Below are 16,507 nucleotides of genomic sequence, written 5' to 3'. Positions count from 1 at the left end.
GTTGCCTGTTGCCCTGTCACTGCAGGTCCTGCTAAAAAGTCTCCATCTCTTACAAGCCCTCTTTATATATTGAAAGGCTGTTGCAAGGTCTTCCTGAAGCCTTCTCTTCTCCCGGCTGAACAACCCCTACTCCTCCAGACTGTCAAGATATTAAACAGTATTGGTCTCAGTATGGACCTCTGAGGGACACCACTCGTTACTGCTTTCCACTTGGACATTGAGCCATTGACTATAGAAGTGGGGAACTGCTGGAGGGGGTGGAAGGGCCCTGCAGATCCAGGCATGGAGAAGCAAAGAAGACATAACAAAAACGTGTCCTTGGGGAAGCACCTTTCCTTCCCCAGGCTCAACACCAGCCACCTCCTTTTCTTCCCCCTTGTGGTTTCCACTCCCTGTGTCCTCACCACCCTCCACTCCATCCTTCCCTGTCCCTTTGGTGAGGCAGCGGGTGGCACGTGGGGCGGGAGCTTCTGGTCTCCTCCTGCCACCCCTTGCTTCTTACCTATCTCACCCACCCTGGTGCAGGCCCCTCTGTGGGCTGCAGTCCCTTTTGGGGGAGTACCTGCCTCAGTAAAACTAAATCACTTTTTCTGCCCCCGAGGGAGGACATGGGGTTGTCCCCTCATTAACGCTGCCTGGGGCTGAGGTGGCCAGGCACGGGAGCTACAAAGCCACCAAGGCTCTGGCTCCAGCAGCATCGTCCCCACCACGTCCCCAGCGGGAAGGGCAGCTCTGCCTCCTGCCCGCACCGCCCGTCCCCGCTGGCTGCACAACCGCAGGACGTGCACCGCTTAGAGCAAGGCAGTTTGCAGGCAGGAGAAGGCAGCAATCGCTGCAAACCCTTCAAGCCACATTGAAATGTCAGTGCCTGGACTTCCTCCCTGCCTGATCCTCAGCACTGCCTGTTTGGCAGGGACCCGAAAAAGAGATTTAACATCCAAAATGATGCAAACCTTAACCCTTTTGGGACTGTTTTCTCTGTCTCAGTGTGGTGGAGGGGGGCTGGCTGGAGGGGCGGCCGGTGGCAGGGTCACCCCTCATCCGGGGACCGCCTGGGGGGCAGGCCTGCCACAGGGTGCACACCCAGGGGTGTGACAGCCGTTTCTGCTGTCATCCCTGGCCGCTGCCTGGTTTTGCCTAGAGAAGAAGTTTCATTTCCAGACAGGCTGCTGGACTTGCCCAAAAGCTTGCGGAAGTGGTTTGGCAGGGAGTGGCCGTGCCTGGTGCTGATCTCACTGGCCCCGGGCAGCGGGAGCAGGTAGGACACGGCTGCTGCTTGCTCTTCTGTCCCCTATGATGCCCCCTGGCACCCCCTGCTTGGCAGGGACCAGGGGGGCATAGGAGGTGAGGAGGGCATAGGAGGGGAGCCCGAGCCCAAGCCCCCCCCCCGCCCAAATCAAAGCACCCTTCAGTAGGCTTGGGAGGGATTGCAAGGGGGCATTGCTTGTTTGGGGGGAGGGCATTGCGTGCTTTCCTCTCCTGCATGCACCTGGGGGCACAGGGTGGGGGGACCCTTGGGGACACACTCCTGCATGTCCCCGGTGAGGGGTGGGGGGGCTGGGCAGGGCTGTCAGGGTTCCCCCCACCCCTCCAGCAGACCCTCATCCTCTTCCAGCTCTTCTGACCTGAGTTTGCTGTTCAAGCAGCCCCCCGCTTTGGGATCCCTCGGGGGCTGGAGGGTGCCAAGGGGCTCTGCCCCCCACCCCGAGCAGGGGGGCAAGGCTGAGACATTTGGGGGGCAGAGGTCCCATCCCTTCCTCCAACCCACAGCCAGTCAAGCGTAGGGAAAGAGAGGCACAGCCCAGCCGGACTTTCCCAGAAGGGCGGCTCGGCATGTCTCCTCTCCCACTCTCTCTCCCCAGGGATTTGCTGGCGGATTGAGGCTGCACTGGCTCTGTGGGGGTGGCTCAGCCATGGCCTCCAAGTCCCACCCGTCTCCCCCAAAGCAGCCGGATGGCAGGGGGAAGAAAGAGAAGGGGGGAGAGGAGGATGACACCTGGATCTCTGCCTTGGCAGCCCTGAAAACTGCCCCCAAGGAGGAGCCCCCCGCCACCATCGATGGGCTGTGCCCCCTGAGCACGGTGCCGGGCGCCCGGGTGAGAGCAGGGCTGGGGTACGCCATGGGGCTGGGCTGGGGGGACATGGGCAGGAGGGATGGGGGACTCTCAGGGCAGTCCCTGCCCTGCTGACACAGAGGCAGCCCCAATTTTCCTTGCAGAGTCCCCTCTGTCCCTGCTGGGACACCTGTACACGCCCCCATCCCCAAATGCTGCCCAGGTGCTAGCCCGGGCCATGCTGCTCGCTATAGGTCTATGAGGACTATGACTGCACTCTGAATCAGACCAACATCAGCGCCAACAGCAACAAGTTCTACATCATCCAGCTCCTTGAGCATAATGGTGACTACAGCGTCCGGACCCAGTGGGGCCGCGTGGTGAGTCCACCCCGGTGCTGTTTGTCTCCCCCACCACGGCTGTCCTCACCCTGCCTTGGGACCCCCGAGGGCTGGTCATGAACCTGGTGGTCCCCATCCCTTGTTCCCAGTCCCAAAGTGAGCAACTGAGTGGCCCTGCTATAACCCCTTGTTGGGGGGGTGCTTCAAGGACTTGCCTCCATACAACAGGGTCAGCCTGGCTGGGGGACATGGCACCTCATCACTGTGGTGACAGTGAACGTGACACCCCAGCAAGGAGCCCTGGGGTCTCTCCTGGAGTTGGAGGGACCCCCAGAGCCGGTGCTAGTGCACGTTGCTGCTTGCTGCCCCGCAGCCCTGCCACCACAGCCCCCCTGCTCCCAGGCTGCTCCCCTGGCACAGGGCTGGTGGAGCTGGGATGCAGGGGGGTCCTGACCACTGCTGTCCACTGCCAGGGGGAGGTGGGTCAGTCCAAGCTCATGGCCTACACCTCCCTGGAGGCTGCCAAGAAGGCCTTTGAGAAGAAGTTTCGGGAGAAGACCAAGAACAACTGGGCAGCAAGGGAGAACTTTGTTACCCAGCCGGGGAAGTACACGCTCATTGAGGTGCAGCCAGGAGCCAGGCAGGGGGTGGACGTTGCCCTCAGGGTGAGTGTGTGGCGCATCTGGGGTTGTCACCCTGGTGGGGTGGTCCTCACATCCCACCCCTGGCCCACTGGACACCAGGACATCCAAGTGGGTCAGCAGGATGGGGTGGGTTTTGGGAGGTGTCTGGGTGCAAGGTGAAACAGCCTGAAGGCAGAGATCTGGGGCTATGATGGAGTGGGAGGGCTTCCCAAGTGAGAACCACGGGCATCTGGGTGGCATTGTATCTGCCATGGAAAGCAGAGGCAGCACCTGCCTGTCGCTCTGCTGCCTGGGGCCAGGCTCTCCCCACTGGGACGGGCAGTCCTGGTGCCGTGTCCCCACAGTCTCCCACAGGCGCACAAGCAGTGCGGTGATGTTTGGGAATCTGCAGGTGGATGGCATGGATGGGGACAAGGTCTGCAAGCAGCGGGTGCTGCCCTGCACCTTGGACAAAGCTACGCAGGACCTGGTGTCCCTCATCTTCAGCAGTGACATGTTGCGGGATGCCATGCAGACCATGAATATCGGTAGGAGGTGATGGGTGGCATGGGGGTGGGTCTGGGGGCTGCAGGCGGGGGGTGCAGTTGGGGACGTGAATGGGGCAGACGTGCCAGTGGATTTTAGAGCATCCCTGCTGACAGCCTGGCACCTGGTGGGACTGTGGGCCCCCCCATGCTGGGTGCCTGTGTATGCCCATGGTGATGCTGGAGGTTCTTGGAAGTAGCTGTGGGGTAGGTGAGGCAGATGGGTTCACCTCCACCCTCCGCTGTCCCCGTGACCAGACGTGAAAAAGAAGCTGCTGAGCAAGCACCAGATCGCGAAGGGCTTCCAGGTGCTGGAGGAGCTGGAGGCAGCGCTGCAGGAGCAGCCCCCCCAGGCTGCACGCCTGGAGGACCTCTCCTCCCGCTTCTACAGCATCATCCCCCATAACTTTGGGCGGGCACAGCCACCCCCCATCAAGTCCCCCGACCTGCTGCGTGCCAAGAAGGACATGCTGTTGGTGAGATGCCAGGGCACCTGGTGGGTAGCGTCCGTCCCCAAGGAGGGTTCCTGCCTGTGGGGCAGGGAGGTGCTGGCAGGAGGCTGGGCTTGCCCCGGTCCCCCCAGCATGGTGCCCAGCACCAGCGGCGAGGATGTCCCCGGTCTGTGTCTGCCAGGTGCTGGCGGACATCGAGCTGGCACAGAGCCTGCAGGCACAGAAGGTGAAGGAGGAGGAGAAGGAAGAAGTCCTCCATCCGCTGGATCAGGATTATGCCCTGCTCTGCTGCCAGCTTTCCCTGCTGGACCCGGCTTCCCGGGAATACCAGGTGCCAGTTGTGCCATGGTGCCCCATGAACGGGAGCAACTGTGCCAGGCCTGTGGGCACCCCAAAGGTCCCCACTGCCCCAGGGGGACCGTGGGCATTGCTGGGATGGCTGCCTGTGGTCACACCACTTTCCTTCCTCCCTCTCTGGCAGCTGATCCAAAATAACGTGACACAGACTGGGGACAAACTCCGCATCCTCAACATCTGGCAGGTGGCTCGAGATGGTGAGGTGAGAAGGAGCTGCTTATCCCTGTCCTGCAGTGGGGAAACCCTGGTTGCACCCCAGGATGGAGTTTGTCTGCAACAGGGCTCCGGGCATCTCCACCCAGGGGGTCTCGATCCCAGCTGGCCAGGGGCAAATGAGCACTCGCCCCCCCGCCCCTCCAGCCTGGCACTGGGTTAGGCTGCAGGGGTTGGGTGACAGTCCCCACCCCTGGGCACCCATGTCTCCCTCCGTGGACAGCCCTTACCTCTGCATCTCTCCAGGATGAGCGCTTCAAAGCCCACGACCTCCTGGAGCACCGGCGTCTGCTTTGGCATGGCACCAACGTGGCGATGATCGCGGCCATCCTGAAGAGCGGGCTGCGCATCACGCCCCACTCAGGTGGACGTGTGGGCAAGGGCATCTACTTCACCTCCGAGAACAGCAAGTCAGCCTGCTATGGTGAGGGTCCTGGGGGTCCCGGGATGGGCAGGGCTGCTCGGGATGCCCGCAGGTTCTGTGCGAGCTCAGCTGCCTTCACATAACCCGTGCCAGGCAGCCGTGGGCATGCCAAGCCCCTTCCCTGCCACGGCAGCCGGTCCCGGGGTGTGCCGGGGTGGCCTGAGCACAACCAGATGGGAACGTCAGGGCTGGTGCCATCATCCCCATCCCCTTCTCCCATGGCAGCGAGCTGTACGTCCAAGAAGGTTGGCATCATGTTCCTGGTGGAGGTGGCCCTGGGCAAGCCTTACCGCATCACCAGTGATGACCCCACGCTGTCTCAGCCGCCCGCCGGCTATGACAGTGTCCTGGCCTGCGGCCAGACAGAGCCAGGTGAGCCTGGGGCAGGAGGGTCCGTGGGGTCTGTGGGGCTGGGGTGGGCACAGGACAGGGGGTAGCGAGGCCAGATCTTGGGCTTGACATGGTCGTGGGGGGTGTCTTCTCACCCAGACCCCGCGCAGGATGAGGAGGTGCTGCTGGATGGCAAGAAGGTGCTGGTGTGCCAGGGCAAGCCCATCCCCATGCCCGCCTACAAGGACTCCTCCTTCAGCCAGAGCGAGTACCTTATCTACCAGGAAAGCCAGTGCCGGGTCCGCTACCTTGTCCAGCTCCAGTTCTGAGGGAGCCTGGGCACCCCGCGGCCCCATCCCAGCACCAGCTGGTGATGCCCACCAGCCCGGAGCACAGTGGTCTGGACTCTCTGGCCACTCCACCTGGGGCTTGGGAAGGGACAGGCTGGCGCGGGGACAGAGCATGCTTTGACCATGAATAAAGACATCGTGTCTTGCACCGAGCGGTGCCGGCGCTTTCCTGCCTGGCAGTGCGGGTGCGGAGTAGGGAAGGGTGGTGGTGTGTCCCTGCACGGACGGTGGCGGGTGGCTCTGAAGGGACTGCAGCCTGTTGTGGCTGTCCAGTGCTGGCAGCCTTCAGGTGAAAGCTGGTGGCTTTGTGAGCCTGGTGCTCCCATCACCATAGCAAGGCATGCGGCTTGTGTCCATCAACGTGGCATCAGAGCTACAGAGGACGAGCAAGATGTGCTGCCATGCCTGGGCATGGAGGAGCTCATCCATCCATCCATCCATCCATCCATCCATCCATCCATCCATCCGGAGGATGGTGCCATTTCGTGCCATACCTGATGCCCTTCCCCAGCCTGGAGCCCATGCCAAGCCCCTCTCCACCCTCACATGTGCCCCCTGAGCACGTGTCCGGGTCCCCAGGGTGCCAGGGAAGGGCAGCTCCCAGCTGGGTTACCCCGATGCCCCATGGATGCTCCAGGGCATCCGCACACCAGTGGGGAGGAGATGCCACAGACCTGGCTGTAGGTCTGTCCCCCGAGCCCTGGGGACCTCGGCGCTGAGATGTCCTTGTGGAAGGTCCGGGCCTGGTGTGGTGCGTGGCCATGCTGGGGGGGCACGGGGCTTGGGGACACCAGTCCCCCCTTCCCGAGCCCCCGCTGGCTGCTAGGACCCAGCAGCTGTCCCTGTGGGACCGCCACGAGTGCAGGCAGCGCAGGCAGCGCCCGGGAGTGACAGCTGGTGCCATCCGCAGCTGGCGGGCTGCAGGCAAACAGGATGACGAGCGGGTGACGGGGCGCGGGGAAGGGGGAGCGTGGCCTTGCGCGGGCGCTGGCAGCCCCCGTTCTGCTGCAGGAGCGACACCGGCGAGAGGGACCCCCGGTGAGGAGGGGAGCATCACCCACCTCCCCAGGAGCAAAGGTGCGCTGCGTGGTTCCCCCCCCCCCAGGGGTGCCCTGCGGCTGGAGCCAGGAGCAGGGATGGGGCAGGCGGGTTCGTGCTGTCCCTCCTCGGGGCGAGGTGGTGCGGCTGGGGCAGGGGGATGGGGTGTCAGCCTGGCGCGGGTGCCCGCAGGTCCCGGCAGTGCCGACCCTGGCCATGCTGGGGACAGCCCTGGGCTATGCAGGGTGCTGTGAGCTCGCTGGGCTTGGGGGGGGGGGGTTCAGGTCGTCTCCAGGTTCCTCTGTGGCTCTTCCTCATTTTGGTCCTTCTCCTTCACGCCCCACTTCCCTCTCCAGCAGGCAAGGAGAAGACAGTGGCCATGGTTGTGGTGGGGTTTCCCTCTAAGGGGTGCAGGAGAAGAGCCCTTGCTGCCCAGGCACCGGAGCTGCTGGCTTAGCCCTCGGGGGGGATGGCGAGCCGAACAGGGCTGAACACCACAGACAGCCTAGAGCCACTCTCCATCCCTGAGCAGTCCATCGCCCAGGAGGTGGTGGGCCTCCTCTGCATGGTCCTGCTCACCCTCACTGCCCTGGTGGCCAACACTGTGGTGATGATCGTCATTCTCAAAACCCCCCTTCTCAGGAAGTTCATCTTTGTCTGCCACCTCTGCGTGGTCGACCTCCTCTCTGCCATTTTCCTCATGCCCCTGGGGATCATCTCCAGCTCCTCCTGCTTCAACAGGGTGATCTACAGCATTGCCGAGTGCCAGGCCTTGATATTCCTGAATGTCTGCTTCATCAGTGCCTCCATCCTCACCATCTCCATCATCAGTGTGGAGAGGTACTACTACATCGTCCACCCCATGAGGTATGAGGTGAAGATGACCATCAGGCTGGCAGTGGCCGGAGTGATCTTCATTTGGGTCAAGTCTGTTCTCATCACTGTCTTGGCACTAGTAGGCTGGCCTCAAGGCAATGGGGCCACCAGTGCCAGCCGCTGCACAGTCTACTGGAGCCCTGGGGCCCAGAAGAAGGTTTTTGTGATCATCTTCAGCATCGTCTGCTTTGTCTTGCCCACCATCATCATCTTTGCTGTCTACTGCAGTGTCTACCGCGTGGCCCGGATGGCATCCCAGCAGCACGTGCCCGTGCCAGCACAGGCAGCTGTGCCGAGACACCGATCTGATTCCATTGCCAGCCAAGTGACCATCATCACCACCAGGAACCTGCCGCTGCCCAGGCTGACGCCAGAGCGTTTTTTGGGAAGCAACAAGGCCATCCTCACCTTGGTCCTCATTGTGGGACAGTTCTTGTGCTGCTGGCTGCCCTTCTTTGCTTTCCATTTGCACTCCTCCGTTGTCACTGGCACGGTGGGTGGTGGGCACGGGGAGATGGTGGTCACCTGGATTGCCTACTCCTCCTTTGCCATCAATCCCTTCTTCTATGGGCTGCTGAACCGCCAGATCCGGGAGGAGCTGGCCCGGCTCCGGCGCAGCTGTCTCAACCGTCCGCTGGGCCAGGAGCTCTGTCTTTCTGTTTCGGAGGCCTCTGTCCAGGAAAACTTCTTGCAATTCCTCCAGAGAGCGAGTTGCACGCTGGAGACCCACGCCAGCTGCATCAGCGCCAGCCCCAGGAACAGGTTGGACCAGACCAAGATGGGCTTCCCCATCCCAGGTCAAGTTCCTGAAGAGAGCAGCTGAGGAGCAGGGGACCCTGTCCCACCGTACTGGGCAGGGGAACTGCCAGGGACCCGTCGGACCTGCTTGGACCCAGCCTCTTGGACTTGGAGGGGTCCTTGTTCAGGTTTTCCTCTTCTCAGCTTATGGTAGAAGATGGTTTCTCGGCCTGGGAGAAGGCAGCAGATCTGGGGAAGCCTCATCTCCCTTCTGCAGGCTGGGATCCTCTCTGTCTCTACCAGCACAGCACAGTTGCATGGATGGGCTCTCCTTGGGACGCAGGATGCCAAGGGGCTCCTACGCGAGGGCAGAGGAGGGGGCACCCCCATCTCCATCACCCCGCTGGAATCACTCGTGGGGAGCAAGGAAGAGCAGAGGTCCTTTGCACCCTACCCAGGAGCAATGGCCCAGCTAACACCACTAACACCAGTAACACCAGGGCCATGGGCACCCTGCTGAGCCTGGACGACCAGCGTGGAGCCCTCCATCCTTGGCTGTTTAACCCAAAACTAACCTCTGGGTGGAGGAGCTCCCTTCACCTGTGGTACTTAACAGGGGGCCGGCACCCACGGGGTGGGTGGGGTTTTTTTCGTGTTTTTCCTGCAGCGTGCAGTGCCCATGGCCGTGCCCTCTGCCCTGTCCCCTCCCAGCTGGCAGGGGCTCCCCTCCAGGGGGGGGGCTGGCTGGCCGGGGGTCCGTGCCGGGCTGTTTATGGACACAGCTGCCCAGCTGAAGCCCAGCCAGCGGTGACACGTGCCAGCCGAACCGGGCTGCCGGCCAGGGGTGCACTGGGGTGGACGCAGTGGCATGGGGGGGTGACGGGGGGGGGGGTGGCGTGCAGGGCAACGGCAGCCAGAGGGGACCAGGAGCCGCTGTCCCCCTTTGGTCCCATTGCTTGTGCAGGGCTTGGGGACCCTCCCGTGGGACCCCCAGGGCAAACAAGGGGACTGGACCCTGCTGGGGGGATGCTGGAGGGGTGCATCACCCCCAGCCCACCCACAAAGGTCCCAGGGACGGTGCTGGCACAGTGGGCTGGAGAGTCCCCTGCCCCAGCAATAACTGGGGGGCTGGGGGAGAACTGCCCCACAGCCTGTCAAACTGCCCCATGGCAGGGAGGGGGCTCTGGGAAGACCCCCAGAGAGACTGGGGCTGAGGGCCAGCACCCCCCTGGCCACAGGAACACCCCTCCAGCCACCACTCCGTGTCCCCAGGAGTGGGGGCTGACCCTGCTGTGGGGGGGTGTCTCCACTCAGGATGGGGGATATTATTATTTTTTTCTTGTAAATTTTATCTTTTTATTAAACCATTGATAAGTTACAAAGGAGGAAAAAATATAGACTTATATATACAGCATTTCCAAGCCAGCAGGGACCGGCTCTCGGATGGGGTTGCTGGGAGGCGATTGCTCCAGGGTGGCTCGGGGAGGGTCCCCCACCAGAGCCAGGGGATGGGGGACCCCTGGAGAGGCCAGGCAGCCCCTCATCTGGTGGGACCTGCCTTTCGGGTGCCAGCCGGAGGGTGGGCAGGAGCAGGATGGCAGGGCGAGGGGCAGCAGGCAGAGGTCCCACCCCAGCACAGGGCGCTGGCAGAAGGGATCCCGGGCCGGCAGGGACAGCCCCCCCCCAACCCGTACCAGGGCACGTGGTCCCCGTGCAGGAAAATCGGGGAGGGGGACACAGCACTGCTGGGATGGGCAGCAGACAGTGGAGCAGCCCTTTCCTCCAGCAGGCATTGCCACCGGGAAGACCCTTCCCTGGGGTGGGGGGCAAGGGGGACCCTCCCCAGGTATGGGGCACCTGGCAGGGGCTGGGGGACAGGGTAGGTGGCAGAGAGGTGTCCCCAGCACGGGGTGGCACCCTGGACCCCCCTGCCCACTCACCGGCAGGGCTCAGTAGGGTGAGAACTTCTGCCGGTCGGCTTTCTTGGTGCCGTTGGCTGCTGAGATCTTGGTCGTGTAGGTGGCAGTGCCGCCATTGGGACCCGCCACGGAGGATGGGGACAGTGCCAGGAAGGACACCGGCTTTAGGCCGATGAAGTTGGAGAGGGAGATGGTGTAGGGGGTGCCCAGCAGGGCCGGGGGGGCCGGGGCGACGGCAGGCAGCGCCGCGCCAGAGCCTGGGGCGAGGGGCTGGGAGAAGCCCACACCGAGGTCCACGGAGCCAGGGCCTGGCGGCGCCTGGGAGGTAGATTTGGCCGTCTCTAAGCTGGGGAAGCGAGCGAGAAGGGTGGGGTGGTGAGCACCGTGGTGACAGAGCAGGTCCCTTGCCCCAACCTGCCCGTCTTAGGGTGCAGGGATCACGTGCCTCATCCCTTGAGGCGCAAATCTCCACGGCACATCCTGGGCATCCCGCTGGGCTATAAAGCTCAGGCTCAAAGCCCAAGGGGTCCCGGATCCCACACCCACCATCTCAGGACCTCAAAGCACCACTCAGCTCATCCTTCCTGAGGATGCTGGGGGTGGTGTCCCCCACAAGCTGCATTGGGCTGCTGGGGAGGTGCCATCCCTCGCTATCAACCAGCGTGTCTTCCCCAAGGCTGTCACCTACCAGGCTGTGATGAGGTACTGAGCCACAGTGATGCTGACGGGGGACCCCGTGATAGTCACGTGCCGCTCGCTGGAGCCTTCAATCTGGTTCCCGATCTTGATGTGGGCGCCTGACATCTGCCGGATCTCGCTGATCTTGCTGCCATGCCGGCCAATGATGCAGCCGATGAGCTGGAGGGGCAGGGACCAGGTTGAGCTGGGAGCAGCCGGAGGAGCCGTGCCAAGCAGGGAGCTCCCAGGGGGCTCACCTGGCCACCCGCTACGGCTGGGAGTGGGGAAACCAAGGCAGACACCGGGAGGGCAGGGCACTGCCTTCCTTGGGCAGACCCTGCTTTTTAGTCCCACTCAAGCTCCCCCCTGGCTGGCATTGCTGGGCTGTCACATCCCAAGGCTCTTTCTTGGCATTGGCCAAACCCTTTCTCCCTCCCGTGCCTCAGTTTCCCTTTTCTTCCAGCTGCTTCTGCCCCAGCAGCCCCTCCTGCTCCTGAGCTCTGGGGGCTGAGGCAGAGCCTCCAGCTGTGTGGGACAGTGAGTGTTGGCCCCTTCAAAGAGGCTGCGGGGTGGGACACGTGGGTGGGGGCAAGTTGTGGTCTCCCTCGCCATCCCTGGGACCCACACGTACGTCGTTGGGCACCAGGAACTCCTGGGAGCTGCTCTGGGAACTGGTGTCCAGGCCTGGAGGGAAACACAGGGATGTTAGTGGTGGGGAGCATGGGTCTCCAGCAGCTGCGTGCCCCCACCCCAGCCCCGTGCTGGGACAGTCGGTGGCCCTGGGGACAAACCTGAAGGATCCCTAGGGAGAGGCAGGGACGATGGGACATGGGCACCAGTTGCAATTTGGTGCCAGTGCTCCCCCACTGCAGGGTTGGGGAGCTCTGGTGGGTGCAGGAACCCCAGGAAATCCAGGACAGAGTTGTTCTGGGGGTCAGACCCTGCCGGGGGTGGGGGGGCCTGGGACTGGAGAGGGTGCAGTGGACAGGGACCCCCTCATCACGGCTGGATGGGTCAGGAGAGGCACCCCACACCTCAGCCCTGGAGGGGGGCACAGCAGATGCTCACCTGGCACCATGGAGGGTGTGTGGCCCAGGGAGGCGAAGGGGAGCGTGTGCCCCGACAGCTGCTGCAGCTTCGTCACCTGCTCGGGCAGCGGGAGGAGGAGGAAGGAGGCATTAGGGGTGATGGCAGAGGGTCCTGTGTCCCCTCCTGGGGCCGGACGCTGGCACCCAGTGCCTCCCAGGACAGGCATCCCCGGCAGCACCCATCCTGGCGGGCACAGACCTAGTGCCCATGGGAGCAGAGGTTGGCTGCCACGGGGACAGACTCACCTCTGCGGGAGAGACCCCGCTGTACTGGCCCTGCATGGAGAAGCCCTGGGGAGGAAAGGAAGGAGCATTAGTTGGGGGCCAAGTGGGGACCCCTGCCTCAGGCCATCCCCCCAGGGGAGGGAGGACACCCTGAGCCCACTGGAGTTGCCCCTTGCCAGCAGAGGCTGGGCACCCCAGTCACCCCGTGCCCCCAGGGGGGCTGCAGCCCCTTACCTGGTTGGCAGAGAGCAGGATGGTGCCCAGGGAGAGGCCAGGGTGGTAGGGGATGGTGGCCCCCTTTGGAGGTGACTGGAGAGGGAGGGAAGGGGGTGGAGGGGATGAGAGATGAAGTCGAATGCCCCTGCAGCCCCCTGGATCCCCTTTGCACCCCCCACCCCCCCAACAAGCTGGGCATGGCCCCCAGCACCACTGAAACGAGGTGCTCTTATGGGCTTCAGCTCAGGGAGACCCCAGTGCCCGGGTCCAGGTGGGCACAGGGAGCCCTGGGAAGGGGGGGCAGGCAGTCTGTGCCCCTCCAGGCTGGGCACGGGGATCGGTGGGTACCTCCAGGATGACAGCGCAGATCTGCCTCACGCACTGGATGATGGTGTCTGGCACCCCTGAGACGGTGACGGCCCGTTCGGTGGAGTTAGGCAGCAGGTCGCCAGCCACCTGCACCTGCGCCCCCGTGCTCTGGCGGGGGGCAAAGGGAGATGATGGGGTGCCTCAGTCATACCCCCTCCAGGGGTCAGCACCTCACACCTCCCCTCCTCCCTCCTTATTCCCTGGGGACCTTCGCAGGACCCATAGGGTGATGCTCCACTCCTGCATCACCTCCCACAGCTCCTGCAGGATCGCGGCAGCCCCCACGCAGAGGGCTCCATGCCCCCCAGGAGAAAAGGGGAGCCCACACCCAGGGCACCCTCAGCCTCACCTCCCGAATCTCCCGGATCTTAGCTCCTGCCTTGCCGATGAGCGAGCCGCACTGGCTGGCCGGGATGACGAGGCGCAGCGTCACTGGTGCTCTGCCCACTGCTGCCCCATCGCTTCCCGCTCCCAGGTCCTGCAAGGCAGGGGGGGAATATGCGGCATTGGACCCCCATGAGCCCACCGGCATGGGGTGAGTGCTCCCGGCTCAGGGGGCACCTGGCAGGTGTGTGTGTGTGTGGGGCTACCCACTTCCTCCAGCTTGAAGGCGATCATGGAGACGGCACGGAAGACGGCATCGGTGGAGCCAGTGATGGTGGTGATGCGCTCGGGGCAGGACCCCTCTGAGATGGTGATGCGCGCACTGCTCTGGGGACGGTGTCACACCCCGTCAGGGACGTTGCAGGCCCTGAGCTCAATGTCCCCCCCCCAGGGAAGGGCTCAATGCCTGCGGACCTGGGCTTTTCCCCTCCCACCTGCCCCAGGCAGCCTTCCCCGGGGTGCAGCTGTGTCTCCCCTTGGTCCACCTGGGAATGGGGGTGGCCAGGGCTCGGCACAGGTGCAGGCAGGACAGGCAGCAGGACCCGGCAGCCCCCCAGCACGCCCTTACCTGCTCTCGTATCCTCTTAACAGTCTCTCCTTTCTGCGGGGAGAGGAACGGGGCGGGTGGTCAGGTCCAGGGGAGCCTGGGGCTGGTGATGCCCCGGACCCCAAATCTTACCTTGCCAATGATGCTGCCGATCTCCTGCAAAGGCAGAGACGAGGGTGGCCCTGTCAGCAGGCAGCTCCTGCCTGCCACATCCCTCCTCTGCCCACAGCCTGGCCAACTGGCAACAGGCAGGCCCTGCCCCGTGGCCACTGGGACACCGGGTGGCTTACTGGTGACACTGGGGCATGGGAACAAGCCCCTCCCTAGCTTAGGATGGGGGAAGAAATCCTTCCGGGAACGCTGCTCTGGGGGGACGACGACTGGGAGCAGGGGAGGAAAACAGGGCATAGCAAGGAGCTGGTGCTCCAGCATGGTCCCCCACCCCGGGCATTGCTGACCCCCCCAAGCAGCACCAAGCTCCCCCACTGTTACCTTGCCATGCATGAGCATGCGGAGGGTCAGGGTGATGCTGAGCTCCGTCTCCTCGGGGCTGCCGCCCACGCCGCTGGCTCCGTCCGGCGATGCCATGGCGGGAGGGCGAGCTGAGCCTGCAGGACACGGTGGTCTCCAGAAAGGGGGGAGGCCCCAACTAACCCCCTCCCCTCAAATCTACAGCCCAAAAAGCACCATGACTGGGAAGAGGGGAAACTGAGGCAGGGGCAGCACTATGCCCGCCTCTGGTGGGGGAGGCTTGCATGGCCCCATGGTACCCGGGACCCCACCGGCATCCTGCACCCCTTCCGGGAGCTCCCCAAAGGGACCTGCTTCCACATGTCTGCCTGAGCCTGCAGGCAGCTGCCTTCAACCCGGCCTGCATGCCACGCTCGGCCAGAGCCAGCACCGCACCTTCACAAAGCCAGGAGCTGGACGGATATTGGGAGAGAAGGGGAAAAGTGTAGGAGTGTAGCTGTGGGATGGGGTTCAGATTGCAGGTGCTTGCTTGGGTGGTGGCACAAAGGGTAGGGGGACAGAGGTGGCCTGAGTGGTCTCACAGGCTGTGCGAGCCTTCCTCTTCCTCCTCCTCCCTTCCCCCTGCCCATGCGCAAAGCCCCGGGGAAACTGAGGCAAGCTCCCTGATGGGGACTGCCAGCCTGACATGAACCATGGCATGATGCCCAGCGCATGATGCCACTGCACCCTATTGTCCCCTCCCAACCACCCCAGGGTCCCCCCAGACCCTGTGCCTGGGGGGACGGGGGTGGCCGGGACCCCGCGGTGCCAGTGTGGGGCTGGGAGGAGGACAATCGCCGTGTGTCTGGGCATGGGTGGGCGGCTGCCGCACCGCTGGCTCCCGGAAAGCTGGGCGATGCCAAGCGGCTTTGAAACAAAGCACCCGTGTTGGGGCTGGGGCCCGTGTCTGCGGGCATGGCGGGGGGGGGCAGTTATTTTAGGTGTTGGCAGGACTTGCCACCGCTAAGGCACATCTCCTGCATCAGAGTAATGGGGGGGGGGGGCAAGCCGGTCGCCCCTGTACCCACTTAGTGCTACAGCTTGCACCCCCGGGGTGCTTTGGACCCTCCATCTTCATCCCCCCCGCCGTTACTGGGGGCTGGAGAAAGGGGGAAAGGGTGCGGAAGGGGAATATTCCCGTTCCCAATGCAGGGGAGCCGGAAGGGGGGGTAGGGGGTGGAATGTACCCCCCTGTAACCCCTCTCCCCGCAGCGTCCAGAGCCGTGCGCAGTGCTTGGCAGGGGCAGGCAGCCTGCCCGGCCCCCCGTGCCCCCGGGATGAACGGCAGCCGGGACAAAAGATCCTGCCGGGGAGAGAAGGACGAGGCTGGCAGTGGGGCAGGGGGAGGCGGCAGGGTACGGGCGTCCCCCCACTGCCACAGGCAATGTAGGGGGTCCGTGGGCAGGGGGGTGCTCTCCCCCAGGTGAGCCAGGCTTGCAGGGACACCAAAGGCCCCAGTGATGGGCACAGGCCACCTGCCCCGTCCCCGTCCCGCGGCTGGCGTCGGGACAACCGCGAAGCTGGGCACCCCCCGTCCTTCGGGGCACCTTCGGGTGGCAAAGGGAGGTGACGGGGGCGGGGGGGAAGGGACACAGGAGGAAGCCCCCACCCCGTCCCAGGGGGAACCTCTCTCCGCTCGCCCTCCCAGCCGCCCCAAGCCCCCCGGCCCCCGCAGGAAGGGGCCTGGCGGGTACCTTTCCGTGCGCCTCGTCCCTCCGCCGCCGGCCACCCCGCTCAGTGCCACATTGTCCCCGGCGGCGCCCAGTGACACCCGGGGCAGGAACAATGAGCCGCTTGACAGGCCAGGGCCAGGCTGGCAGCCCCGGCCCCCACCCCGGTCCACGCCGGGGCCCCCCTCGCTCTTCCCCTCTCCCACATCCCTCCCTCCGGGATCCTATTACAGCGGATAAGAGACACTAAAAGGAACAATGCACCCTGGGTAAGGCCATCTGCCACCGCTGGGGACATTCCTGTCCCCCTCTGCCCCCCCCCCCCGTTGGCTCACACATCGCCCCTCTTTGTAATTGCGGGTTTTTTTTGTTCCTGGAAGCCGATCAGCTGGCAGGGCTCGAGGGCTCAAGGACACCGGAGCGGGCAGGGACGGGGCGGCTGGCACCCCAGGGCCTGCCAGCACCCAGGGGTGCTGCTAGGGGGGGAGCGCCTGAGGGGGCAGGGGGCACCCCTGTATGGGGGGGCCGGGGCTGCATCAGGGGAGCTAAACTGGGTGGGG

The 16,507-nt window shown here is 64.2% G+C and overlaps 3 protein-coding genes across 6 annotated transcripts; 2 read left to right on the top strand and 1 right to left on the bottom strand.

The window, feature by feature from the left end:
* The first annotated feature begins 975 nt into the window (after positions 1–975).
* PARP3 (poly(ADP-ribose) polymerase family member 3) lies at positions 976–5,833 on the top strand. Of its 2 annotated transcripts, none has more exons than XM_075761935.1 (11): positions 976–1,258; positions 1,863–2,096; positions 2,309–2,434; positions 2,869–3,060; positions 3,431–3,566; positions 3,822–4,039; positions 4,197–4,346; positions 4,497–4,574; positions 4,832–5,009; positions 5,235–5,381; positions 5,499–5,833. In XM_075761935.1, exons 2-11 carry the CDS (start codon positions 1,914–1,916, stop codon positions 5,666–5,668), a joined length of 1,578 nt encoding a protein of 525 aa, XP_075618050.1. In that variant the 5' UTR covers positions 976–1,258; positions 1,863–1,913; the 3' UTR covers positions 5,669–5,833. The 2 variants fall into 2 exon arrangements, with proteins under 2 accessions (XP_075618050.1, XP_075618049.1); XM_075761934.1 differs by having other exon boundaries at positions 1,214–1,344.
* Positions 5,834–6,667: 834 nt separating this feature from the next.
* On the top strand, positions 6,668–8,563 carry LOC104640235 (putative G-protein coupled receptor). Its single transcript, XM_075761939.1, has 2 exons — positions 6,668–6,766; positions 7,087–8,563. Exon 2 carries the CDS (start codon positions 7,197–7,199, stop codon positions 8,424–8,426), a length of 1,230 nt encoding a protein of 409 aa, XP_075618054.1. The 5' UTR covers positions 6,668–6,766; positions 7,087–7,196; the 3' UTR covers positions 8,427–8,563.
* A 1,109-nt stretch (positions 8,564–9,672) lies between these two features.
* Positions 9,673–16,190, bottom strand: PCBP4 (poly(rC) binding protein 4). 3 transcript variants are annotated; one of them, XM_075761937.1, is made up of 13 exons: positions 15,972–16,189; positions 14,260–14,392; positions 13,900–13,923; positions 13,789–13,821; positions 13,431–13,547; positions 13,186–13,314; positions 12,816–12,944; positions 12,486–12,560; positions 12,273–12,317; positions 12,007–12,082; positions 11,570–11,622; positions 10,949–11,118; positions 9,673–10,606 (listed from the first exon to the last, which is right to left on the bottom strand). In XM_075761937.1, the coding sequence occupies exons 2-13, from the start codon at positions 14,353–14,355 to the stop codon at positions 10,291–10,293; spliced, it is 1,263 nt and encodes a 420-aa protein (XP_075618052.1). In that variant the 5' UTR covers positions 14,356–14,392; positions 15,972–16,189; the 3' UTR covers positions 9,673–10,290. The 3 variants fall into 3 exon arrangements, with proteins under 3 accessions (XP_075618052.1, XP_075618051.1, XP_075618053.1); XM_075761936.1 differs by having other exon boundaries at positions 14,260–14,375; positions 15,972–16,133; XM_075761938.1 differs by lacking the exon at positions 12,486–12,560 and having other exon boundaries at positions 15,972–16,190.
* Between the last annotated feature and the right edge of the window lie 317 nt (positions 16,191–16,507).

This window comes from Balearica regulorum, chromosome 10, assembly GCF_011004875.1.
Source record: "Balearica regulorum gibbericeps isolate bBalReg1 chromosome 10, bBalReg1.pri, whole genome shotgun sequence".
NCBI classification, from domain to species: Eukaryota; Metazoa; Chordata; class Aves; order Gruiformes; family Gruidae; genus Balearica; species Balearica regulorum.
Note: the sequence above shows the minus strand (reverse complement) of the source record. Positions and strands in the feature narration are given on the sequence as shown.

Coding starts and splice junctions, on each gene's coding strand:
- PARP3 (XM_075761935.1), top strand. CDS start 1,914: ATGGCCTCCAAGTCCCACCCGTCTCCCCCAAAGCAGCCGGATGGCAGG. Junction 4,575..4,831: donor AGGTGGCTCGAGATGGTGAG/GTGAGAAGGAGC, acceptor GCATCTCTCCAG/GATGAGCGCTTCAAAGCCCA. Junction 5,010..5,234: donor CAGCAAGTCAGCCTGCTATG/GTGAGGGTCCTG, acceptor CTCCCATGGCAG/CGAGCTGTACGTCCAAGAAG.
- LOC104640235 (XM_075761939.1), top strand. CDS start 7,197: ATGGCGAGCCGAACAGGGCTGAACACCACAGACAGCCTAGAGCCACTC.
- PCBP4 (XM_075761937.1), bottom strand. CDS start 14,355: ATGGCATCGCCGGACGGAGCCAGCGGCGTGGGCGGCAGCCCCGAGGAG. Junction 13,822..13,899: donor TCGGCAGCATCATTGGCAAG/GTAAGATTTGGG, acceptor CTCTCCCCGCAG/AAAGGAGAGACTGTTAAGAG. Junction 11,623..12,006: donor CACACCCTCCATGGTGCCAG/GTGAGCATCTGC, acceptor GTTTCCCTCCAG/GCCTGGACACCAGTTCCCAG.